The sequence below is a fragment of the Aptenodytes patagonicus genome, chromosome 2 (assembly GCF_965638725.1).
Source record: "Aptenodytes patagonicus chromosome 2, bAptPat1.pri.cur, whole genome shotgun sequence".
NCBI classification, from domain to species: domain Eukaryota; kingdom Metazoa; phylum Chordata; class Aves; order Sphenisciformes; family Spheniscidae; genus Aptenodytes; species Aptenodytes patagonicus.
In genome coordinates, this window is record NC_134950.1 from 134,195,806 (window position 1) to 134,220,361 (window position 24,556).

General features: G+C 49.1%; 4 protein-coding genes and 1 long non-coding RNA gene across 7 annotated transcripts in view; 4 read left to right on the forward strand and 1 right to left on the reverse strand.

The window, feature by feature from the left end:
* Window positions 1-1,293: 1,293 nt before the first annotated feature.
* HOXA10 (homeobox A10) lies at window positions 1,294-5,007 on the forward strand. The gene is made up of 2 exons (XM_076331277.1): window positions 1,294-2,107; window positions 3,515-5,007. Exons 1-2 carry the CDS (start codon window positions 1,294-1,296, stop codon window positions 3,787-3,789), a joined length of 1,089 nt encoding a protein of 362 aa, XP_076187392.1. The 3' UTR covers window positions 3,790-5,007.
* Window positions 5,008-9,943: 4,936 nt separating this feature from the next.
* On the reverse strand, window positions 9,944-10,858 carry LOC143156969 (uncharacterized). The gene is made up of 2 exons (XR_012994712.1): window positions 10,783-10,858; window positions 9,944-9,994 (listed from the first exon to the last, which is right to left on the reverse strand). It is a non-coding gene; the product is annotated as an uncharacterized LOC143156969 (long non-coding RNA).
* On the forward strand, window positions 10,337-13,471 carry HOXA9 (homeobox A9). The gene is made up of 2 exons (XM_076331279.1): window positions 10,337-10,912; window positions 12,025-13,471. Exons 1-2 carry the CDS (start codon window positions 10,363-10,365, stop codon window positions 12,261-12,263), a joined length of 789 nt encoding a protein of 262 aa, XP_076187394.1. The 5' UTR covers window positions 10,337-10,362; the 3' UTR covers window positions 12,264-13,471.
* A 5,733-nt stretch (window positions 13,472-19,204) lies between these two features.
* On the forward strand, window positions 19,205-22,565 carry HOXA7 (homeobox A7). Its single transcript, XM_076331289.1, has 2 exons — window positions 19,205-19,696; window positions 20,764-22,565. The coding sequence occupies exons 1-2, from the start codon at window positions 19,321-19,323 to the stop codon at window positions 21,045-21,047; spliced, it is 660 nt and encodes a 219-aa protein (XP_076187404.1). The 5' UTR covers window positions 19,205-19,320; the 3' UTR covers window positions 21,048-22,565.
* A 915-nt stretch (window positions 22,566-23,480) lies between these two features.
* The window catches only part of HOXA3 (homeobox A3), a 44,382-nt gene continuing 43,306 nt past the window's right edge, over window positions 23,481-24,556 (forward strand). For all 3 annotated transcript variants that reach the window (XM_076331280.1, XM_076331281.1, XM_076331284.1), the window contains exon 1: window positions 23,481-23,832. The gene's annotated coding sequence lies outside the window, so the exon portion shown is untranslated. The remainder of the gene's footprint in view (window positions 23,833-24,556) is intronic.

The window sequence follows — 24,556 nt, forward strand, 5'->3', positions numbered from 1 at the left end:
TGGGCAGCCCCAGACTCCCCTTGGAGTAAAGAGCCCCTAGTTCCGCGGGCCAGGCAGCGAGGCGACTTCAAAATGGCATAAGCGAGAGATGATGGAAGTGAAAGCAAGCCATCATTAAACGATTTCATTAGAAAATCTATCTGTCTCTCTGTCTGCGTCCCTGTCTGTCTGCTATCTGTCTGCTACCTCCGCCACAATTACATATTGACTGGACAGGGCTGTCTGGTATCTCAGGACTCATCTACTTACTCTTCTTTCTATTATTTAGTACATTGCTTTGTGAAAGAGACGGTGCTTTTGAAGAGGCGAAAAGTGAATGACCCAAATTGAGGGGGGGGGGGGAGATATAAAAATGATCGCCCAAATATAAACACATCAATAAACAGGGTGCGCAGTATCCTGCGAGGATCCATTTGAACTGCTCGCGTCTGGATTCTTTCTGTGGCATATGTCTGGCTTTATATTTTAAACGGTAATCAGACCTCGGGAAGAATCCAGCGTTAACTAGAGCATTAGGAGCTGCAACCGCACAATCAATCCTCCCAGAGTGGCATTGCTCCCTAAGAGATTCTTCAGCGCAGCAGCGAGCATTTTATCTCCAGGAAATTTAAGCCCAGCCTGGCGTCGTGGCCGTGATGTTAGGCTGGAAGCAACCCCCTTCCTCGATAGTTTAACACGAGAGGCACCAGGCCCCTTTACGGTTTCCAATGATCCGTGATAAACAATAACACGTCTTTTATTTCTTAAAAAACGAGACAATCAAATAAAATGAGCGGAGCCTGGGCATAAAACACCGGGCGAGCCGTGGCTTTATTAATTTCGTGAGACACATAGGCTGTGCAGGGAGGTGAGCGGGCATTGCCGCCGGAAAGCCCAACTGCGGGGAGAGAGGAGCGATAGTAAAAGCTTCATCTGGACACCGCTTCAGCCTAGGTATAATAAACATCAGGACCGCCGGGCTAGTTTATAGCGGTGCGTGTGATAAGAGGGGAGCAAAACTTGGAGCCAGTACTAGCAAAGCCCGCTCCTTCCCCTTCCCGGGAGCGCGGCTCCCGTCCAGGCGCAGGCACTCGCCCATGTGGGCGAAGCGTGCGGGCCTGTGTGTATGGAAATCCATATTACACATTAATATACATCTATCTCCCAAATTCAGAGGTCGACCTGAGAGCAGCTCGGTGCATACGAAACCAGACGGGGAGGGGTTGCTGGGGAGGCCCGGGCTTCCATTGGCTGCAGGCGTCTGCCGTGGTGCGGGGGTATCTCTAATCATATTCAGCATGTTTTGCACAAGAAATGTCAGCCAGAAAGGGCTATCTGCTCCCTTCGCCAAATTATTCCACAACAATGTCATGCTCCGAGAGCCCGGCTGCAAACTCTTTTTTGGTAGACTCCTTGATCAGCTCGGGCAGAGGGGAAGCGGCGGGAGCAGGAGGCGGAGGCGGAGGCGGCTACTACCCCAACAGTGGTATCTACCTGCCACAAGCGTCCGATCTGTCCTACGGGCTGCAAAGCTGCGGACTTTTCCCCGTTTTGAGCAAACGCAATGAAGGTACTTCTCAAAGCATGGTCCCCAGCTCGCACCCCTACGTGTCAGGGATGGAAGTGTGGCTAGACCCCCCCCGGTCCTGTCGCATGGAAGAGCCGGAGAGCCAGCAGGCCACCTCGTGCTCCTTCGCTCCAAGCATTAAGGAGGAGAGCTCCTACTGCCTCTATGACTCAGAGAAATGCCCCAAGGGCTCGGCCGCCACAGACCTCGCTCCCTTCCCCCGGCTGAGCGCCGAGGTCAGCCCGGCCAACAGCGGCGGCGGGGTCCCCGTCCCGGGCTACTTCCGCCTCTCCCAGGCTTATGGCACCTCCAAGAGCTACGGCGCGGGGCCGGCCGGGGCTGCCCCCTTCCCTCCGCAGCCCCCCGGCCGCTTCCAGACGCCTCCATCTTTGCCTCCCGTCCCGGACGCGGGGAGGAAGGAGGACGAGGAGCGCTCCCCCAGCCCCTCGGCGTGTGTCTCCCAGAGGGAGGACGAGACTCGGGCTTCATCTTCCACCGCAGAGGAGCTCTCTCCAGCTCCGTCAGAGAGCAGCAAAGCCTCTCCCGAGAAAGAGCCCGTAGGTAAGCGAATGATGATGATGGTGATGGTGGTGGTGATGATTTAAAAAAAAAAAAAAAAAAAGGAAAAAAAGCAGTTGAGGATCATAGTGGCATCGCGATGCGAAAGGAGGATCCCAGCTGCCCCGCGGGGCTGCCAAGAAGTGCTGCTCAGACTGACCTTCTGAACTTCGTAATATTCGGGCATGGGGTTGCCGTAAAAATTAATGTCCATCCTATAGTTTAAAACCCTTAGAGCCTCCGCTCTGGGCAACTTTAGCCTGCATGCTGCTTAAACATATAGAAAAGCAAGATCAATCTTTCCCCTGTGATGTGAAGGTGCCTACCAGATAACAGAGATGTTTGTAAAGCATCCAAAATAAGCAATAGGCAGTGCCAATAAATAAACCTATTAACGGGGTAAGTTATATTTTACGATCCAGAATGCTTTTCGGGATAACAGCCGCGCTGAAATGTGCCATCTATGAACTGCTATCAAATTAGACTGACGAATGCACCGCGAATATCCTTCAGCGTCTACACTAGATAACAGGGTTGTTATTTATTCATTTGCTTATTTATTTCCCTTTCGGGTCCCCATGGCAAAAAAATAACTCCCCTTCCCTGGGCGGCAGACTTTTCAGGCGCTTCTCTCCGGCCGCATTTCAGAAGCCCTGTTATTCCTTCAGGCGCCTCTTTGGAAAATAATAAGATCAAAACAAAAAAGAAAGCGGAAAACTACTAGAGAGCCAACCCCAAACCACGAACCACTCCGAGCCATCGAGGGATCGGTGTTACCTCTTTCCCAGCCGGTTCCACTGATTGGAATAAACACCCTGCAACGGGGGATTTTTAATATCTTTTTTTTTTTCCTCCCCCGAAATGGTTGGAAAAGAGAGGGCCGGGGCGAAGCTCCTCGGGAAGGCAGGGGCTGGAGGCGGGGAGGCTCCGGCTCCCCAGCTCACCTTGTTTTCCGCCCCCAGAGTACACTTACAAAGTTCAGACCCGCAGGCTTTGGTGTTTTGGAAGCAGGTGCCTGGTGGGGGGAAATAAGACCCCAGGCCATTCACCGAGCCGCCCCCCAGTAACAGTGGGCTCGGAGCAGCCGAGGGGGAGCGGGTAAAAGCCTCTTTTGGGGGGTCGGAGATGAACTGCCCAGCGGGGCACGCTGTCCCGCCGGCGGCTGCTCGGAGCTTTTTGAGCAGAGGCAGATTTTCCCGGCCGGCTCCAGGGCCTTTGGGAAACCGCTTTGAAGCTCTCGGTTCCCACAAGGACACCCCACATCCCAACTCTCCGCAGCCGGCGGAGCGAGACCCCCCCCCCCCCCCCCCCCCCGAAACACACACACAGATGCTCCTTCCACCCTCTCTCCCCCCAGCTCTTTGCCTCCTACCCGCTGGTAACGTCCCTTTTTTACTTTCTCAAAACTAGGCAATTCAAAAGGAGAAAATGCAGCAAACTGGCTCACGGCAAAAAGTGGCAGAAAGAAACGGTGCCCCTATACCAAGCATCAAACTCTCGAGCTGGAAAAGGAGTTTCTATTCAATATGTACCTGACTCGTGAGCGTCGCCTAGAGATCAGCCGCACAGTCCACCTCACAGACAGACAAGTTAAAATCTGGTTTCAGAACCGCAGAATGAAACTGAAGAAAATGAACAGAGAGAATAGGATTCGGGAGCTCACAGCCAACTTTAATTTCTCTTGATGAACCTATAAACACATCTTTATGGTTTAAAGAGCCAGTATCATTTTCCTAGGCTGTAGTCATCCGCACCTGTATGGATTAACGATTTTTAGACGTTCTCGATATGTCCTTAACCTCTTAAGAGCTACTTTGGCGTGAGGTGGGGGGGCGGACTAAAGCCACGCTAATGCACAAAATGCCGTGCGTGAATCTCCCCGCTTCCTTCAGCCGTCCTCGGGGCCGGTTTGTTCCTTTAAGCTTTGAAACACAGAAATCCCGTTTCAGGAGCTGCAAATATCTTTCCCCCCATATCTCTCTCTGAAAAGTAAACAAGCTCGGTTAAAGGCGCATTCTTTTAAATTATAAGCGGTGTTACTTGGACTGTACGTAGCTGCAGAATGAAGAATTTAAGCCTCGCCATATTTCTATATATTGGGAGCTTTTCCCCACTCTGTTTTCCTTTTCTCCCCCCTCCCCCCTTTTTCCTTCGAAAAGCAGGACTTACAATAATGAAATGCAGGCATCCTTTAAAAGGGCTTCGTGGGAACGGGTGTTAAGAGCGATTCTTTTTTTTGCTTTACCTTAAGAGTCAATATTACAGCTTTAAAATTGGCCAGGAAAATGAAAACTCTTCTCTTTAAAGGTATAAAAGAGTTCGTGTTGCTCATGGACTAAATTATGACACTTACCTCCGAATTTCTCTCGCTCTTTCTGGTTGTAGATATTTACTTAATGTAGTTTTGCTTAAATATGTGGAATTAGTGATTTTATTTGTCTATAAATAACGTTACCGTTGGTAACGCATGACAAGCACACAGAAATTCCCCCCGAGAAGAAAGTATTCACTTTTTCCTCACTAATTTCACTGAAAAGTATATATCCTGAACGTCAGAAGGACTTTCTGAGCCAGAGTCTGAGATTGCGAGGGAGAATATGTTCGTCTTCCTTTATACTGTGAAGTTACATGCATTAAAGGGTCAAACATATAGGTGAAAAAATTAAAAAAGAGAAAAAAAGAAAGAAGGGGAAAAACTATAAATACAGATATGTATAAATGTCTATTATTATTAAAATGCCGATACTGTTTTAAGCAAATGCATTCTATCGTTATTATAAATGTTAGTTCTAGCTATATCTAGTTCTTACCTTAAATCGGAATAAATTAATATTGTAATGCTGCTGTGCGTGAAAAAGACGATGTTTATGTTCTCATAGAAGAATAAAAAACCGTGGAATGAATCCTTTTAATTTTACCTCTTTTTGTGACTGTTTATCCTCAGGTTCTACTTTATGTCTTCGAGAACTTTTACAACAGGAATAGTTGCCTAAACCCCCTGCAATTACTTTAGGAATCTATTTAAATATTACCTAGACGGTCGTAATTTGTCTGGGCCATATAGCGATGGTGCTCTAAGGTTTGTCGGCTTTTGTTCAGTTTTATGACTTGCTAGTATATCTGGATTGTTGCTGTCTTGAACGAGTGGTTTCAGTTGACTGAGGAGCTGCATAGACTGAGGAAGCAAATTACTATTTCTTGAGGGTAGGGAAACGATTTTTTTTTTTTGTTTTTTTAATCAAACACCTACAAGTGCGCGGAGATCTTTAACTCCAGAGGACGGTGACAAAACTCTAGCTTTATCTCAGGGCTGAGAAGAAATCGTAAAGGTGAGCGCATGGGGAGGGGGGGACATCAGCCTCGCCTCCCTGCCAGCGGACCCCTCCAGACAAGGCCATTCCCTACCTGGCTGCATGTGGAAGAGCTTACTTCACCCAGGCTGCTTTTTCTGCATCCTCCCTTCCTTGCTGCATGTTTAGCTACTAGTCTTGCACAAAGGGGAGGCAAAAGGAGGGCTGGGAGAAGAGCGACAGCTAATGCTTCCTTGCAGGGTATGTGTATGGCGGGAGGAGGGGGACAGACTTTGAACCCGGGCTTCTTGGGAGCCTTTAGCTTTTCATGATGTAACATTGTCGTGCACGGCCTTTTTCTTCCCGATTGCATCTGCATGGAGAGGCGAAAGCTGCCCGTGGGGGAGGTTGTTATTATATTTCTCTCTTGTTTCCATTAACCCACCCGAGGCTGGCCGGGGGGCGCGGAGGGGCGCCGGCGGGGCGGGCGGGCGGGCGAGAGGGATGTTTTAGTCACGTTTCTGGTTTTATTTTCGTAGCGGGATCCTTGCGTTAAAGACCACGGCAATGGGGAAAGTAATAATTAGCGCCTGAGAACTGCTCTGTGGTTTAGGTAGTTTCATGTTGTTGGGGCTCCACCTTTCTCTCTACAGCACGAAACTGCCTTAATTACTTCAGTTGATATCATCACCAGGTATGCTTGGTGCGAGGGTCCTTTCTGCCCGAAGAAATCTTAGCGCTGAAGTGATCTGTAGGCGTCAAGTCCCAATGCCATTGTTCCCCATCTGCAACGGAGCCTCCTTTGATTCCTCAGATAAACACGACAGCCGAGGGGGGAAGCTTGACAAGTTCTTCAAGGTTAGCTAGCTCCTAAGCGAGTCCCTGCCTGCTTGCGCGATTTTAATATATCTCGTAGGCTGCATTCAAGGTCAGGTGCGTTTTTGCATTCTGCTCGGCGTGGGTTGAGCTCGGGGGGCGGGGGGCGGCTGTTTTTATTTTTCTGTCTGGATTTATTAAAAAACTGAGACCCAGAAGGCTGCCTGGGGGAGGGGGTGGGGTGAGATCACGCCTGCCAGCCCCGCTCCGCGCACCGTCACAAACAAGGCCCCGGCACGCAGGGCCCGCGGCCGGGCGGACCCCACCCGCGGCGGGGGTGCCCGGCCCCGCCGGCGGCTCTCGCCCCCCGTGGGAGGCGGCTGGTGCCCGCCGGGGCCCGTCGCGGGGCTCCGTCAGCTCCGCGCCGCCGCCCGTCGGACCCGCTCCCCCGGGGCTGTCCGGGGGCGCCGGCTGCCCCGCAAGGCCTCGGTTACGATCACGATTGCGGCGCGGGTGCGGCCGCTCTCCGCGGCGGCGGAACGGGCAACAGCGACCTCTCCGGGCCCGCCGCCGCCGCCGCCTTTTGTGTCCGCAGCGCGACCGCGGGCAGGGGCGGCCTCCCGCCGGGCCCTCCGCCCGGCAGCCAGCGCCGGCCCGGCAGCGGAGCGGGGCACCCTCAGCAGCGGAAAGACAGGCAGGGGAAAGGGCAGAAAACTCACTCGTCGGGGGGTTATTTCTATTTATTTTGTTAGCGACCGTGATTATTTTTGCCTAAAATACAGTTTAAAAAAAAAAAAAGCTACAAACTTTTTCGAAACTCCAGACGGGGCTGCAGGAACTCGGAGGAATTCAGATCGCGGATTTTAGCTAGACCCATCCTAGCCGGTTCCTTACAGAAGGAGACGTCCTCGGCTGGGGCAGGAGCAGAGCTCTCTACGTTGCAGTCAAATTTAAGTGCTTGTGGCTGCCTCTTCACACACTGTGCGTCTGACGGGCTATCTGCTGGGTCTGTGTACGCACGGGGAGTGAATTTTGCAGCGTATACGTCCGTGCGTGCCTGTATGGCGTTTGTACATAGGTTTGCCTCTGCCCTTTATTTCCCATTGGAATCGCATCATCCTGATTTTGGGCTGCTTCCCCCAAATTCTGAATCATTTTTTTCTCTCCGCTGTGCCAAAACACCTCCGCGCACTCGCAGCACCGGCGATTCCGTGATTTGCAGTGGCAGGAAACCCTGGGAAAAGGCGATCCTGAACTTCCCGTTCAGGAGAGATCGCCAGTGCCCGCGGATTCCTGCCCCGCGCCCGCGTACGCTCCGCGCCTCCGCGGTGCGTGGCTAACGAAGGAGCGCTTGCATATGCCCCTCGCTTAAAAACCGACGGGGTCCTTCCTGCTCCAGCCGGGGGCAAGAGCTAGCGGAATGGGAGCTCTGCTAATTTGATTATGCCAGGATGGAGGGCAGGGAGTATTTTTATTCAGGCACGATGGCTCCGGCGGTGCTTCATTCCTGGGAATTCCGGTTTCATAGCGCAATTTGACGTGAACGTCTATTTCTGCCCTGTTTGGGGTCTTTTGCCTCCGAGGGTGTAAGCCACCAAAACCTTAAGTAATTTGCAACGCAAATTGTACGAAGCCCACGCTGCCCCCACGAGCCTTCGTGGCTCCTATGCAAAATGTACTTTGGGGAAAAATGGGTCTAAAAGGACGAAAAGAGAGGCGAACGCTCCAGCGTTATTACCAGCAACGCGACCGCGTGAAAAATGTCTGTAATTATTTGCTGTATTTTATCTCTTGCTTTCTCTACGCCCTCTCTTGCCGCTTGGATGCCGGCAGTGAACAAATGCAGAATTTTTCAGGGAAATGAAAATGCAGGCGCGTTCTTTTAAACGTTATTACTATTGTTATTAATTTGCTATTATTTTTGGTGGGGAACCAAAAAAATGAAACCCGCTGCAAGTTGAGAACCCAAATTCGAATATAAACATCCAGGACTCCTGCAGCTAAGATTATTTTTTCTGAATGGAAAAAGGAAGTTCTACAATCACATTTCACCACAGCTGACTCTTAATAATAAATACAAATGACGTCGAGTTCCGTCTTTCCAGGAAAGAAATACAATTATTTTTCTCTATTACGGCGTGTATATACAATGGCCACAGAAAAATAGCAGAGGAGAGCTTTATTTGCATTTTTTAAATTGTTAGAAAATAACGGTCTCCTTGTTTGTGGAGATCTTGCAACTGTTCTGTAATTTTCGAACGCTAATGGGGGATAATAGTTTCATTATGGGCCTTTGTAATCCGGAATGGGGGGAGAGAGCGTTGTTAAAATAGGATCTCTGTAAGATTTCGGATTAAACTGTTGGGAAGACATGAAAAGAAAAAGAGAGAAGGAGAGAGGGGGAGAGAGAGAGGGGGAGAGAGAGCCCACATAGCGATGTAAAACTAATTAGATCCACACTTTCGCATGCACAATATTTACACGTGATTTTAATTATTCCTCAGCCGTCCCTACCATTTGCTGGGCTCTATTTTCAATAAAAGATATTTCGAGTAAATTGAGCCTCTCGCGGAGATTTTTTTGTCCCCCCTGCATCCCATTGACCGTGCTCCTTCGCCAGCCGCGGGGATAAACAACGTGAGCGTCCGCCGGAGAAAAATCGGGGAGTCCCGGGCATATCTGCAAAGCGCTCAGCCACGACTTTAATTCCTAACACTGGACTTGGATCTGGCCGCCTCTTACTTTCCCCCCGCGCACCCTCCCCTCCTTCTGCGGAGGACTGTAGCCCTCCGCTCGGTTTCCGATGCCGCTAGCCTGTGTCCTGCAGTCAAAGGAGGTGCCAGCAAATAATTAACTATATTTGCACATAAATTTGATTCACCAGAATGCGGGACGGCCGACTGCGAGCGCCCCTTTGATAGCCGCCCGGAGAAGCAGGGTGCCTTTCGGCAGCGGGGAGACGGGGCTTTTTCTCCCCTTTCCCCCCGCTGCTTCCCTGCATAGTTAAGAATTAATCGTCACGATAAATACCGCCGCCCGGCTCTGCCCGCGCTCTTTCCCGCCCGGCCAGGACGGCGGCTCCGCTCCGCTCCGCTCCGCTCCGCTCCGGCCGCCGCCGCGCCGCCCAGACCCGGCTCCTCTCCCCGGCCTGGCGAGGGGGTCCCCGGCCGCCCGCGGCCCCGTCCAAGGGCAGGGGCGGGCAGGCGCGGCGGTGCGGCGGGGAGGACGAGGAGGGTGTTTCGGTCACTGCCGCGCTCAGCCGGGCGGGGTGGGGTGGTGAAGTGCAGCGTGGTGCGGGCCAGCCTAAATACCGAGCCAGCGCCTGCCCCGGTCCTCCTCCGGCCGGGCGGGGAGGGCCGGCTCGGCGGCGGAGTTTCGGAAAGGGGATACGTTGAATTTGACTTTCCGCTGCCAGCTCTGAGCCGAACGGAACGGTATTATTTACAGTGAGTTCCCAAACTAAACACAATAGTATAATTTAACCTTTCCAAGCACTCGTAAATTTTTACTGCTGTGAAACACAGCGATGCAAATGAGCGCGCTCATGGTTACGGACTTAATAACAACCCCGTGGCTCCCGAAACAATAACTCCTTATGAAATATAATAAATATATATTTAAATACAGTATTCCGCAACTGCTATTTTGCTTTTTTTATTGCTCCAATTATTGTATAATTTTATGCGAAGGTCTCCGATCATAAGGGTGGGTTGTTGTTTTTTTTTTTTTCCGCGGGGAACACGACCCACTGATGGGATGATTAATTATGATATAAAATAGTCCGCTTAAACGGGGAAAAAAAAAAAAAGAGAGAGAGAGAGAAAGAGGGAAGGGGGGGCTGTAATACGGAATCTGATCTTTTAATCTCAGTTGGCCGCAATTAAAACAAACCCCGCCGTATAACTCCAATATCCCTTTGCATAAAAACATATGGCCTCGCTATAAAAATTATGGCTGGAAAACACTGACCCATTAATAGCCCGCGGACTGATTTATACTTTATTGTTCTGCTCCCCCGCCACGTGACCGGGGCAGCCAATGGGCGCCCGGGCTGCCCTCAACTTATTACTGACTCTACTTCTCCGCCAGCACCAAGTTGTTACGTGAAACCCGCAGCCCCGAACCGCGGCGGGTCCGCCGCCCGCGCCCGCCATGTCGGCTCCCGGGACGCTCAGCAATTACTACGTGGACTCCTTCCTGGTGCCGGAGGGGGACGAGCTGGCGGCGCCCCGCTACGCCCCCGCCCCGCTGGGGCCGCCGCCGCCGCGGCCGGCGGCGCTGGCCGAGCACCCCGAGCTGGCCCCCTGCAGCTTCCAGCCCAAGGCGCCCGTCTTCGGCCCGCCCTGGAGCCCCGCACACCCCGCCGGCGCCAGCGGCGTCCCCGCCGTCTACCACCCCTACGCGCACCACCAGGCGCCCGTGGCACCGCCCGACGGCAGGTACATGCGTTCGTGGCTTGAGCCTGTGCCGGGCTCCTTGTCTTTCCCCGGGTTACCTACCAGCAGGCATTACGGCATTAAACCTGAACCGCTGGCGGCCAGAAGGGCTGACTGTACCACGTTTGACACTCACACTTTGTCTCTCTCTGATTATGCTTGTGGTTCTCCTCCAGTTGATAGGGATAAGCAAAGCCACGAAGGCGCATTCTCTGAAAGCAATGGAGAAAGTGAGGCAAACGGAGAGAAACCGCAGATCGATCCAAGTAAGTGGGACTGCGAGGGTAATGGACTTCAGGGCGCTGCGCCGGCCGCGGGGAGGTGTCGAGGCGCTGGGGCTAATTACGCGGCCGAGCACCGGCTGCTGCTGCTGCCGCCGCCGCCGCTCCAGCTCGCCGGGGTCTGCGATCTGCAAAAGCCCGCGCTGCCTTTCGCAGGCTCGAACGGGATCTAGGACGGCTCGGGCTTCCCAGGCTGAGAGGAAAACAAAAACCCACCCTACAACTGCAACTTAAACAAAAAAAGAGAAAGGCAAAAACCGCCCGCCCCTGCCCCAGCCACCCCAGCAAACTCCGCGGGACGTGCTCGCACCCTCCTGCCCCGCCGCGCTCCCAGGCGTGGGCAAACGCCCGGGGAGAGGGTGCCTAGAAAGCATTGGATGTGAATCTGTGTTTTGGAGACGGCTTGCAGGCCGGAGCGGGGGTGAGGGCAGAAACCTCGCCGTTGACTTGGTCCCCCCACCCCACCCCCCTTCGTCTCCTCGGTGGAAAACCCCGGGCTGGATGCTCCCAGGGCTGCGGGACCGGTGGCAGAGCGCCTCGGGATTGCTATCGCGATTAACGCCGTGCGAATAAGGGTCCTAAGCGGGCGAGGTTTTAATTATGCCAGCTATACACCGACTCGCCAGCTCCCTGGGTCTTGCCAGTGATGACACGGGAGAAGGTCGAAACTAAGAAGTGAAACAATTTCGATGACATCTTGGTCTGGCTGGTCACTCCCCGGGCTGGCAGTTTGGGGAGGGTGTGTGCGTGGGGAGGCCAGGAAGGAGTGAGGAAGCTAGCGGAGAGAGAGAGAGAGAGAGGGAGGAGGAGAAAGAGTATTTTAAAATTGCATCCTACGAACAATAAAAAAGGCGAAGGGAGGCGGGGGCGGCGGGGCTTTGCCGCGTGTGGTTGCGTGTGACCTCTCCATGTGTCTGTATTTTGGAGTCCATTGTGCCTTGCCATCCTCTATGTCTGGGGAAATGAGAGCCACGTCCTAAACCCCGATATCGGGACACCTACGCGGCTGGTCCTGCGTCGATCTCCCTCCCCAGCCCCCTCCCTCCTCCCCCCCCCCCTCCCCCGAGCCTGAACTTCTCCTGTTGTTTTCGTTGTAGATAATCCAGCTGCAAACTGGCTCCACGCGAGGTCCACCAGGAAAAAGCGATGCCCTTACACCAAGCATCAGACGCTGGAACTGGAGAAGGAGTTTCTGTTCAATATGTATCTCACTAGGGACCGTAGATACGAGGTGGCCAGACTCCTCAATTTAACTGAGAGACAAGTGAAAATCTGGTTTCAGAACAGGAGGATGAAAATGAAGAAAATCAACAAAGATCGAGCGAAGGACGAATGATGGCGGCAGGCGGGTTAAATTGAAAATGCATAAAGTAAAAAAAAAAAAAAAAAAAAAAAAGAAAAAAGAAAAAAAGGAAAAAGTTAAAAACAAAACAAAACAAAAATCCTCCCCTCGAGCCCTGCCATGCAATGCGTCTGGGTCCAGGCCTAATTTTTTTCCCATGGCAAATTCTGATTATGATTGTACCTTGATTGTCACAGAGGCCAGTTTGCCAGGAGAGGTACAGTAAGACTTTTAATTTTCTAATAGGAAAGAAAAAGGGGGCATTAGCACGAAAAGGCTGTTTAGCTGGCTTGTATAAATCTACCTGTTTCTTCACTTACGGAAAGAAAAAAGAAAGAAAAAAAGAATAAAGAAAAAAACTACCTTTTCATAATGCACAACTATTTACGGACTGTATAGTTTTAGTCTACGTAGTTAATTTTATTCGCTCTTTGCGCGGCAGAGAGATCTCTGCTCTAATACTTGAACACTGTGTTTTATTGTGGTAATTATGTTTGTGACTCAATTTATGTGCTTGAGTGCTGTACCGGATGTAATGGTGTAAGCTAGAATTCAATTTGAACTCAGGTTGTTTATTATAAAAATTGCATAGAGTATAGCTCTGTAGTGTATTAAGTCTTTTCTGTATAATTAGACAGTTAACCTTTGATTGTAAAATATATATTATATATATCCCAACGCAAAAAAAAAAAAAAAAAAAAAAAGGTAGGAAAAAAGTTCGTCCGGGATGTCTGGGAATTACGGTTCTCAAAATATTGAAGCAAGTCATTTTAGTATGCACAGTTGATATATATATAGTACTGTCTTTGTCGGTTGTATATATAATCTATATATAAAAAAAAAAGTAAATAAACAGACTAGCTTAAATATTGTTTTTGCACCAGTGAGCAGTTATCAGATTTTGGAGCTATACGTATATGTGAAAAGGGTAACTACCTATGGTTTACGTTTTAATTTTAATCGAATGATTTGATGGTTGTTGTAATGAAGGTTAATTTTATTGATAATAAATTATACACTATAAAACCTTACATTTGGTTATTGTAAATTTGTATCGATTTAAAAGAATAAATCTGGGGAGTTATGTTGATGCAGAACGTACACTGTCTATTTTGAAATAGTTACCTCATGGCCTACTGACCAAATCGTTGTGTTGAAATGATATTTAACTTTTTGCCAAATAAAATATATTGATTCTTTTATATTTTGTGATGTTTTAAGATTATTAAGGAGGGGTTCTTCCACGGCACACCGAATCTCACCAGCAGACGTGGCAGGGCTAGGGCAGCTGCGGAGGCGAGGCGAGTAGCAGTGTTATTTCTGAGCCAAGGCGAACCCACGGTTCTATAAACGCAGACCCCAGGTGATGAAAGTTTGGGCTTATTTTCGTCCTAAATGGGCTGATTCCGGTCCTAAACGCCATCGCTTCGCTGAGAGGAGGCATTGCTCCCCCCTCCCGGCTATAATTTGGTAAGCTGGCGCTTAGCAGTGCGAGGAGGGGAGCCCCTTCGGACGGCGGCGGGGGCACGGTCCCGCGTTAGCGCGGTTTTAATAAATTCGCCTGGCGGGGCGGGGGGATTTAGGACCAAACCAAAATGTCCGACGTTCTTTAGTGCGGACAATGATGTAAATCAGCTCAGACAGCGACATTTAAGCTGAGATGGTTAATTAGCCTGTACCAGAAAAATGTCCAGCGCTAAGTGTGGTTCAACAAGCTTTGTGAGAAGGCTCGCCTTACCAGCGCGTTCATTTTACATTCCCTTCTAGAGATAATTACCCATGCAAAATATGTTATTTCAAACGTCACCCCTTTTTTTCATTCCCTTGCCTTCACGTTTGGGATTTTTTGTCTCCCTCTTAAATATCCCGTGGCAAATAAAAACAACCCCTTGCATTTTACTAGCGCCTCGGATTATACACGTATGTATAGATAGATACAGATAAAATTTTACTGACAATTATGGTAGAATTTACGGTGTCAATTTTACTCGCTGATTTAGCCGAAGGAAGGAGCTGGGCTGGCAGCGGGCTAGAGCAGACAAGACAAAATAGGATTTATTTTTAAAAACAGAAAGAAGGTTTCTTTGGAGTGGAAGATTTCCACACGCACACCCAGTGCACCCACCCCTCCCCCGCCGCCCCAAGCCAAACCAAGCTCAGCAACAAAAGAAAATAGCGAAGTCTGTGAGCTTGCTGAAATTCACCCTTGTTTTGGGCGGACATCTTACTGCCCAGAGTAGATATCCTCCATAACATGAGCCGCAGCACACTTCTGCGCCACACCGACCCTTGCTTGCAAACATGTCGAGTAACAATGAAAGCCGCCTTGTTTTACGGAGGTACACTTATATATATATATATGTATATATGTATTTAAAGCAAAATAAGACGGAACACAGTTATGGTCTTGGCAGAAGCTGTTGTTAGGAAAATTCAGAGCCATACAGTGCAATAAAAGAAAATGACTGCTGTAACCGTTTATGGGGTGTAAAACGCTGCAGGGCTGAAGACAAAACTTAGGGAGCCGGTAAGAAGTTTACAGATGTGCAGAACTGCGGGAGGAAAAAAAATGCTTTCGGCTTCACCTTACAATTAAAAAAAAAAAAAAAAAAAAAGAAAAAGAAAAAAAAAAGGAAAGAAACCCGGGGTAAGATTTGATGAGTTCTAATTAGCAAAAGGGAGCTCGTTCTGGTGTGCACACACACAAAAAGCCCCTAATTGATCCCCGAGCCAGTGTTTGGGGATGCTGGGACGCCCTCTGTTGTTGCAGACAGAGGCAACTTCAAAGAATCAGCATTAAGAGTGTGTAATAAATGACGGGTCTGCAAACTGTCTGGAATTCGGCTCTTAATGAGTTTACAACTGTCCAGCCACAATTAAGATTTTCTACAAAAGCCTTTTCATTTGTTTTGTCTGGCTGTTTTAGATAAAGCGGGCGAGCGGAAATAACAACCTTTTATTGGCCTTCCCCTGCTTAAATCCAGGCTGGGAGGTGGACATTTATCTTCCCGTGCGCTGGCGGGCAGAGGCGCTGGCTCCGCGGGGCCGGGGCGGCGGGGCGGCGGGGCGGCGGGGCGGCGGGGGCGGCGGGGGCGGCGGTAGCGGCCGGGCGGCGGCAGGTGGCGCTGTCAGCCCGCGAAAGAGCGCCCGCCGGCCCGCCCGCCCGCCCGCCATCAAGCGCTCGGCCGCCTCCCCGAAAGCTCCTAAAATGTCGACTTTATGGGAGCATAACTGGGGTTGGAACCGCCGGTGGGGTTTTAACAAAGGCCGATAGGTTTGAGGGTTCGCCCCCACCCACCCCCCCCCCCCTTATCCCGGGTGAGGCGTGCCCCGCTGCCACCGGGCGCGGTTGGGGTGGCATTTACCGCCTGGCCACGCTCGATGCACTCATGGCAAAAGTGAAGCCTGCTCTGCACCAAGGACGTACCCTGCATTTATTATTCTCAAAACGCCGAGGCGTTTCCTATTAGCCAGCAGAGACGGATGGAGCCCTGGCACCGAACTGCCAGCTCCTCTTTCCCTTGCCCCAGATCTTCGCCCTTCTCTGGCGAAGCTCTGAGCCTGCAAAAAGGCTGTCCTGACCTGCCGAAGGGCTGGTGAGAAATGAAATATTTGGAGAGAGGGGGAACCGAAGGGTTCGGGCAGGGTGGAAGAGGCTTTCCCCGGATCGGCCCGGGAGGAGAGCCGCCGAAGAGCTTCGCCCTCCGCCACGGATTTTCCAATGCCCTTCTCCGCCCCGCGTAGCTGGAGACACAGCCGTGCGGGGAAACGGCAGCGCCGCAAACCTCTCCTTTGAAAATTATTTACCGGCGAGTAAAATTCCTCAACAGCTGTCTTTGATACAACTAAAAAGCCCCGCGTCTGTCCCCAGCAATTTCAGCTCTGTGGGACCCGCTGTAATTATATGATACAGATGCGAGCAGGCTGATGCTCTGCAAACTTGACGTGTCTCTCAAAGTCATTCCTAACTTCTCCTCGCCTTCTGTTTTGATTTCCTCGAGTCGTTTTCGTATTTTTTTTTTTTTCCGTTTTGCTTTTGTTGGCTTTCGCGTCTCGAGAATGAGGCTTAGTGGGGAATTGTGGAGTATTTTCAGATGGCAGTTGCCAAAAGGGGGGGAGTAATTGGAAGGAAAATAAAGGCAGGAGGAAAGGAAGCATAAAATGTGGGCTGAAGTATGAACGTTGTATTTTGCAAGTTTAAGCCAGCCAAGTAAACAAATCGCTGCATAGTACTCCGTAACAGAACTACATTCTCTGCGTTTTATTTACATTTCCTGAAATCAAAGCCAATCTCTTTATATCGAAATTCAGCACCGGGAAGGAATGTGAGCACTGAGCTATTTTTTCCCCGCACTGTTTCAAAGATTTAATTCTTTCTAGGGATAAAGAGTAACAGCCACTCCCTGCTTTCTAACAAGAGCCTTCCTATCAAATGTTTGTCTACAATGGCATTGCTAAACTCATTATGATTAATTATTTTTTTCCTTGGGCAGTAAAATTATATTGAAATTAAAAAGTGGTTATGCGTCGTCATAGTAAGTAATAACTTGGCACGGTACGCTCCATTATAATCGTGGATAAATTACGGCGAGAACAGATTCCAAAGCAACAAAGTCTTCTCTAGTATGAACCACATCAAGATACTGCTTAATACACAAGCCATAATCATGTAGTGCTCCCAGGTCGCTTATAACTTACGAGCACCGTTTTATCACTACCTTTTACTTCCCGGAAAAGCTCAGAAGGCAAAGAGAGGTAGTCCAGAGCTCACAAGGAAAAAAAAAAATACAATGAATCCCTCCTAGAGGATTATTTTTAAAGCGTGAGAGAATATTGCGGTGACCGAAACCTTGCAATCTGCGCTCGTTCGCCGTTTCCTCGACTGGAAAAAAATACATTCAAATGAAAAGTGCGTTTTCAGGCGCAGGGATCCAGCCTGGTTTTGTGTGCGACAAAACGAGAGATTTCAGAGGCTGTTTCAGAGGCAGCGTTATGCCTAACACGCAGAGGGTGGGGGAAGTAAATAAGGTGGCGGGGACCCGTGTCTGGGGGTGCTTTAAAGATTTATTCAGTCAAGACTTTTTGAGAAATCTTAAGGGTTGGCAGGAAAAAAAGCTGAAAGCAAAATATAGAAAAAAGGTGGCGGCAGTAAGGACACACAGGCAAAGAAAAATACATAAACGTGCAAATTGTACAGAATCAGAGAGCTCGAAATACAACCACCCATCTAATCTATTCGGTCCTACGCTATCCGTATTTAAGTCTAGACATTGGTTATATTTGCTGTTTCTTTCTTCTTGCATCTTGGTATGTTGTCACCAGAGGAGCAATTTATTGGTCTAATGTCATCTACTTCAGCCTCTTTGATCTTCTTAGTCGTCGTCCTGTTTGCTTCGCATTCGTTTAACTTCTTGGGCCTTTATTCCTTTCCAGCAGCCTCTTCTGCCGGCGTGTTCCCACATCGCGATTGCGACCGCAGGGATATCGTCTAATATCGGGGAATTGGAAGAAATAACCGAAGGGGGCTCTTTCGCCAGCTTCTCCCTTACGCCTGCGAATAACAACTGCGTTTTCACGTACTTAACACTTGGCAAATATCTACATGCAGGCGCCACATTTGCATGCTCTGCAGCACCAATATCTCAGGGATCTGGCTTTATAGAATTTACTTGCTTCTGTCAGTAACCTATATTCATGGGGCTGCAATAACCGCGCATAAAGAGCCCCAAAGGGTGCCCGTGTGTGCGTTGGAGGTGTGTGGGGGGAAGAGGGTGTCCCACGTTTACAAAACGTAAAGTTTAGGGTCCGTGCGAAATATCGCCAAGAACAATTTTAACTGGTGAGAAAGTCTTTGTACACGGGGCACCAAACTATAATTGAAAGGAGAATTTCCGGGGCAATTCCATTGTGCTCCTTCCAGTTTATGATGTGCAATACAGGCAGGCAGTAAAAGCTGTCTTTACCAGGACTCCCTGTCTGAGGGAAGGAAACTCATTTTACGATCCGTTTAAAGGAAGGGCACGGTGCAGCATCCTCAATGGAGAGCCATTCGCATTGTTGGGGAGCCCAGTGTTTAGAAAAGCAGCAATGCTCCCCGTCATCTGAGCGTAGCGCTGCCGCCACACGCTCAGGGCTGTAAGGTATGTAGGACGGAAAGGTAAAAGGGGCATTAAACAAGAGGCGGCTGAGATCTGAAGCCATTTGTAGGCGATTCCTTCAACTCGGGGGGGTTTGCTTTATTTTGTGGTTTGTGTTTTTTGGGTTTTTTTTTTGTTTTGTTTTTGTTTTTTTCCTTTTTAAGGCGTTCAGAAAGTTGAGTCCTTGCGTTTCTTTTTTTCCTCATTTTTGGTTTGTTGTTTGTGGTGGTTTGGTGTTTTTTTTTTTTTTTTCCCCGGGAAGGTGACCGTGTTCTTTTCCTAGGGGCTAAACCGGCGGGGCTCACGCCAAGGGGGCGCCTTGATTTTCAAGGCTCGAGCAGCCCCTCAGGGCCGGCGGCGGTGCGGCGGGGGCCGGGGGTGGCGGGGCCCGGCGGCCGGGGCGTACCTCCACAAACCCCGCCGTGGGGTTGCCCCCCCCCCCCCTTATTTTCCTTGCGGAAAAACAACGCGTGGGTGACAAGCAGCCTCCTTTAAAGTTTATATTTTATTTTATTTTTGCAACACCACCCCCCCCCGGTCCGTCTAAGGGACCACATGGGGAGGGGGGGGTGTCCCCCGGGGGCCGAACGCCCCCCCCCCCCCCGCGCAGCGGCGCCGTCGGGGGGCGAGGGGGCGGCGGCGGCTGGAGGGCGCTGCCGGGCGCGGCGGCGGCGGCGGCGGCGGCGTCCCCGGCCCGTCCATGGCCGGGCACCGGCGGGCCGCGGCCGGCACCACCTGTGAGGCGGGCGGGGATTGGCGGGCGGCGTCATATGACCGGTCACGTGCTCGAGTCAGCTCAGTCCAAAAGAAAATGGGGTTTGGTGTAAATCTGGGGGTGTAATGTTATCATATATCACGCTACCTCGTAAAACCGACACTGAAGCCTGCCGGACAACAAATCACAGGTCAAAATTATGAGCTCTTCGTATTATGTGAATGCGCTTTTTAGCAAATATACGGCGGGGGCTTCTCTTTTCCAAAATGCAGAGCCTACTTCTTGCTCCTTTGCAAGCAACTCCCAGAGAAGCGGCTATGGACCAGGCGCGGGTGCCTTCGCCTCCTCCATGCCCGGCTTGTACAATGTGAACAGTACCATATATCAAAGCCCGTTCTCTTCCGGATACAGCCTGGGCTCTGATGCCTACAACCTGCATTGTTCCTCTTTTGATCAGAACATTCCCGTCCTCTGCAATGAGCTAACCAAACCCAGCTGTGAGAAAGCGGAGGAAAGCAACCTGCACAACCAGGCTGAGCCTAATTTCCGGATATACCCCTGGATGAGGTCTTCAGGTAGGGGCGAGCGGAGAGGGCTCGGAGCCGTGGCAGCCAGGCAAAGCGTGTCGCCAGAATTACTGTCAGCACAGCCTTTATGGTTTTAATTATAGCCGAGGCGCCATTGCGTAGAAAGCCCGTGGCATTGTATGTAAATGAGTATCATAAAACTTTTTATTGCCCAATTAATGGGTTCTAGCCTCGTAAATTTATTTAACTCCATTTGCTATGGAATTTTAGCATTGAGTTGATTTGCGCTGTTTGCTATAGAAATGGGGAGAGTTGGCTGTGGGCTCCCAGAGCCCCCACGGGTAAGCGTCTCCCCTGCCCTCTGCCGAAGTTGGGCAGAAAAATCCCGCTCGCTGGGGAAGGCGGAGGGCAGAGGGGCGTTCAGGAGCGGGGGACGGGCTGCTGAGGACTTTGCCAGCCCACGTTGCCGAGACGTGCCACTCTCGTCCCCCCCTTGCCCTTTCCACGGAGATAAGGATCTATAGAAATGTACTAAACAGGAAAACGGGGCGGGGGGTGGGGGGGCTGGGGGCGAGAGTGTGTGAAAAAGGAGAGCTCTCTTCTGGAGCTAAATGCGATGTATTGTTTACGATCCAGGCGGGGTGGGGTGGGGGTGGGGGTGGAGGGAGCCCCCGACATTAAAATAAAATAAATACAGCCCAGCCTTCCAGCTCTTTACTTCCCCTTGCGAAACGCGAAAGTCTGGAAGGTTGTAGGAAAATACATCGCCTGGGGGGAAAGTTCCTCCTCCCAAAAGCGATTTCCTCCTCCACCTCCTCTCCTGAATGCTTTCTCTCCACTTTTTGTAGGTCTCGAGCAACTTAATTTTTGCCCTGCCTGAGCAGGGCATGTCGTGTGGCTGAAATGTCTTTGTTAGGGCAAAGTGGTGGTGGGGGCGGGTGGAACTGAGAGAAGGGGATCATTCACTGTCGCTCGGCCGCTTTTTGTTTGTTTGTTTATTTATTTATTAAAAAAAATTTAATAATAACAACAATAACAATAATAATAAAACTAACAAGAGAAAACTTTCCACCTCTCTTCTTGCCTGACTCCTGGCCGTGTGTGCCTCCTTTCAGGTCCAGATAGGAAGCGAGGGCGCCAGACCTACACCCGCTACCAGACCCTGGAGCTGGAGAAGGAATTCCACTTCAATCGTTATCTGACTCGGCGGCGGAGGATAGAGATCGCCCATGCCCTCTGCCTGACGGAGAGGCAGATCAAAATCTGGTTCCAAAACCGGAGGATGAAGTGGAAGAAGGAGCACAAGGAAGAGAGCTCCAGCACACCGGCTCCCAACGAGCCCACGTCAGCAGCAGCCTCTGTCGAGAAAGTGGAAGAAGACGAAGAGGAGGAGGACTAAGGAGTCCCACTCGAGGAAGCGATCTCTTAGTATAATGTATGCACGTGACAGTTGGAAAAGCTCCCTTTAAAGGAAAAAAAAAAAAAAAAAGAGAGACTCACTGTTTTTATTTAAGAAAAAAAATCAGTTCCCTTTAATAATCATCTTGCAAGCGAGCGTTTGCAAACATGAAAACGTTTCTTGGGGTGGTTTTCCAGCCTTCTCTCCATTCTCCCGTACTCCCCAAACCTGCCCTGTGCCGAACCTTTCGGTAATATCTCCTAAGAGCATCCTACAATCATTTGTTTTTTCGTTCACCCAAACCTGGGTGGGTTTGTCCAGGGGACATTTCAGTGGGAGAACTGCTGCTTGCACAGATAGTAAACCGTGACCTTCCGAAGTAACTACCTGACTCAATAGTCCCAATCATGTGTAAGGGGAAAAGTGCATTAGGCTCACATTAAGAAAAACTACCTAATTTTGAATAAGTAGCTCTGCACTTCTCTTTTTTCTTTCTTTCTTTTTTTTAATTATTGTTAGAAAAGTATCATAACTAACAGCTACACTAACAAAAGGTTAAACAGCAAGTAAGGGGAAAAAAAAGATCTTCCACAAACCACTACAATCTACAGCAATGATTTGTACTACCTATTTTCCAGACTACCTATATATCTTGCTCCGCCTACCTATCTTCGAAAGTATACTGTATTTTAGTAGTCAAACGAAGATAACATTACTAATGTGAATCGCAAAATGCTTTTAGAAATGTAAATGTAGTCGTTCGAAAAGCACGCATCAATAGCTTTGGTATAGAATTTGGTACCGAAAAGGCTGAATATATTTAAATTTAAAATAATATATTTATTCCAAAGCAATTATAAATGAAAACCATATGCTGCAATATATCTTTGTTCTCGATTCTTTACTATTCCGAGTGAGGAAGCAAACACACGCCAATATTGTACAAAGCGGTTTAATATCTCCCGTTGGCTTCTACCTTCGGCTGCCTCTGCTAAAGGCCGTTTTCTTATCCTAGGTTGATCTTACTTAATATAGCGGAAAGTGTTCTTTGAAAAGTGAATTTAAATGACCATGTAACCACCTTTAAAAAAAACCTGTTTGTCCTGATTATCCGAACGTGTTAATATGTAATACCGTGAATTTTCCTACAATAGCAGATACTGTATATTTGAACGATTTTTTTTTGTTGTCATTTATGTTCGTCTTGGAGCTCATTTGTAAGATCATGTCATAAATTGGGAAGTATGTAATTAATTTGGAAACTTTGTAGCATGATGTATTGTTTAGAACTCTGTATAAATCCGTCTTGAAGGTTTGGCTAAAGTTTATTCAAAAATTGTATGTTACAATGTGTTTCGATGTGTTCGTTGTGAACATTTGAATATGCCGTGTAAGTATTGGAAGTGGAAAAAAAAATGTCTGTGAACTCTCTTTGGAAGTGATACCGTGTTCAAGTATCTCCCACGATAAATGTGTTTTATGTTACACAGAAAAATAAATATGCTTGTTGACAATGAATTGTGTTTCTTTATTAGGGAAACAGTTCGAAAGAAGCATCAAAAAATAATTTATACAGGCAAATAAAGAAATTAGATCATATAAATCTTTTTTTTGCCGTAATCAGAAGGAAAAAAAAATCCAAGGTGATGAATTGATAGGAATCAGTCAATTTCTCTATCTCGACTTCGTGATTTTTTTTTTTTTTCCCTAGCGCAGTTGATTAATAAAGCGGAAAGCCTTCTTTATGGGAGGGCTTCCTTCCACCGTGTTCCCGTGTCCTCTTGCAATCACAACCCCAGTCCAGGCGGCCGGCGATCAAGCCGCAATCGCATGCGGTGAAATAATATTTTGTAATGAACAGAAAGTGCGATGCGAAACTTCCAAGTGTAAATTATCTGGTCGGGTACGTGTGTGGCTTGTGCGTGCGGCTTTCGGGGGGCGGGGGGCATCAGGGTGGCATTAAAAAGGGGAAAAATCGCCCCGCTTTAGAAAATGTATCATTTTTGCCAGGTACCACGTAACGTCAAGGAGATCTAATATTGTCAATATTTTTTAAAATTAAAAAAAAAAAAAAAAAAGCTCGCCCGAAAAGTCCCTTTATTCGGCCGGGTAAATACAGGTAGAAGCAGAGCATCATTTGCGCACAAGTTCCCTTTTTCTACTGCACTCCGTTCCCGGTCAACGTACTAATTGTAATTTTAATAAAATTAGTACAAACTCCAGGTCTTTAAAAAAAAACTCCAGGGCTGCCTCTGTGGTAAGATGGCGCCTCTCTAAGACCTGCCTCTTCTTAGTGATGAGGAAAAGGCCATAAATCCGTTGTTGTTTATGAAAATTTACAACTTTGCAATACAACTTTATGAGTTGTTCGGTTTTTCCATTGGTCGTTGTCGGTCATGTGGATGGTAACCGTGAACATGAACTTTTTTATAATTTCCCTTGCGAGAATAGAGCCGCATTCTTTTGCTGAGCTCTGTCCTGCTTCGGATCTCTCTGGCTTTCAATCCCCATTTCATTTGTTCTTTGTAAGGCAATAGTGAACAAAGTGTGCGGAGGTTCGGCATAAGCAGCCGCCTAGAACACAGATCCGGGATGGCAATTTCCAGTTCCCCCGCTGGAAGGTGTGGCATATTGGATTCAAAGCACTGGCGTGGCAGATTTTCAACTTGCAACCTGGCTAATTTCCTGCTTCTTCTGGCACCAAAAGGAGGGCGATTCGTCTCCTGTGCAGCCAAAGCGACAGCTGTCAAAGTCGCAGGGGCTCCTGTGAGCCAGAACCTAAAAGGTGAGAAATGTATACGACACTACTGTAAGCAGGGAAACATGGTTTAGTACGTTTAAATATTAGACATGTGCAATTAAACCAAATGGAAATGTTACCGGCCAAAAATAGAGGTGGCTGCAGCTCAGTTGATTTCGGCTTAACCAGTGCATGCAAAAATATGCCTAAATAAAATGTCTGCTTTCTATTATTTAGCAAGGAAGCCGTGGATTTTTTTTTTTTTTTTCACGAAGTTTATTTCTGTTTGCATTTGCCAGGGGGTTGCTGTGACATTCAGGTTATTTTCTAAGAATTCAGGTTTACAGCATCAATCCGAGGGGATTTTTTTTTTCCCAGCACGAGGGAAAAAAAAAAAAATTAAACCACCCAAGCACTGTTTTTTTTTATTTCGCAGCATTAACTTAAAGTTCATTCGCGGCAGCTGAAATTTAGATGTAATTTATTTTTTACTATTTCAGAAAAAAAACACCAGTCAGCGCGATGTCTCCTGGCTCCCCCGGCATGTCCAGGGGAAAGGTTATTTCTAGACGGGGGAAACAGCGCGAATGTGTCTTTGATTTTCTTTATCAGATCAAGCGCTGCCTGCAAAATCCCCGTGCCCCGCCGTGGGTCCGTCGGAACAGCGTTCCCGGCGCTTTCCGGCGTGGGTTGCTTGCGCGCCTCGGCTGCGCGGAGCGGGCTTTGCAGCGGCTAAACCGATTTCAGCGCCGGAGACGGAGCTTTTTTT

Bases quoted from the DNA above. Each gene is read 5' to 3' on its own strand.
- HOXA10 (XM_076331277.1), top strand. From the start codon at position 1,294: ATGTCAGCCAGAAAGGGCTATCTGCTCCCTTCGCCAAATTATTCCACA. The intron at 2,108-3,514 runs GTAAGCGAATGA...TCTCAAAACTAG, and splicing joins TCCCGAGAAAGAGCCCGTAG to GCAATTCAAAAGGAGAAAAT.
- HOXA9 (XM_076331279.1), top strand. From the start codon at position 10,363: ATGTCGGCTCCCGGGACGCTCAGCAATTACTACGTGGACTCCTTCCTG. The intron at 10,913-12,024 runs GTAAGTGGGACT...TTTTCGTTGTAG, and splicing joins GAAACCGCAGATCGATCCAA to ATAATCCAGCTGCAAACTGG.
- HOXA7 (XM_076331289.1), top strand. From the start codon at position 19,321: ATGAGCTCTTCGTATTATGTGAATGCGCTTTTTAGCAAATATACGGCG. The intron at 19,697-20,763 runs GTAGGGGCGAGC...GCCTCCTTTCAG, and splicing joins CCCCTGGATGAGGTCTTCAG to GTCCAGATAGGAAGCGAGGG.